We start from the raw sequence: 540 nt of genomic DNA on the forward strand, positions 1-540 counted from the left end.
TTCCCCAGCCGGGGCTGTGGAAGCGCACGGGAGCAGGACAGGAACCAGGGGTGCTTTGTCCCCAGAGAACGCCCTGAGGAGCCTGCTGGAGGCCCTCACCAGCCCCCCCTACGCCCCGACCCAGCACCTCGAGCGGGAACAAGCCTTGGCCAAGCAGTTTGCTGAGATCCTGCACTTCACCCTCAGCTTCGATGAGCTCAAGGTACCTCCCTGTGCTGTGGGATGAGGGCTGGGGGGGACAGCACAAAAATTGTGAGCCACGACAGTCCCTTGGGACCCCCCCAAGACTTGTCCCAGACGCTAACACGGAACGCCCCTCCCCAGATGACCCACCCTGCCATCCAGAACGACTTCAGCTACTACAGAAGGACCATCAGCAGAAACCGCATCAACAACCTGCAGGTGAGAGGACAGTGCTGTGTTCCCCCCCTAGCCCAGAGATGGTCTCCCCTGGGGGATTCACAGGCCTGGGGACCACTCAGACCACCCCAGCAGCCCCCATCATCCCCCCCCCCCCCCACGCCGGGCTGCCGCGGTGGG

At 64.1% G+C, this 540-nt stretch overlaps 1 protein-coding gene across 1 annotated transcript in view; it reads left to right on the forward strand.

Moving 5' to 3' along the window:
* LOC104391358 (protein FAM49B-like) overlaps positions 1–540 on the forward strand; it is a 3653-nt gene that overhangs the window by 2165 nt on the left and 948 nt on the right. The window contains exons 2-3 of the mRNA XM_010000625.1: positions 66–202; positions 325–465. Of these exons, the coding sequence (XP_009998927.1) occupies positions 66–202; positions 325–465 (278 nt within the window). The remainder of the gene's footprint in view (positions 1–65; positions 203–324; positions 466–540) is intronic.

This window comes from Chaetura pelagica, unplaced genomic scaffold (genome assembly GCF_000747805.2).
Source record: "Chaetura pelagica isolate M959 unplaced genomic scaffold, ChaPel_1.0 scaffold676, whole genome shotgun sequence".
NCBI lineage: Eukaryota > Metazoa > Chordata > Aves > Apodiformes > Apodidae > Chaetura > Chaetura pelagica.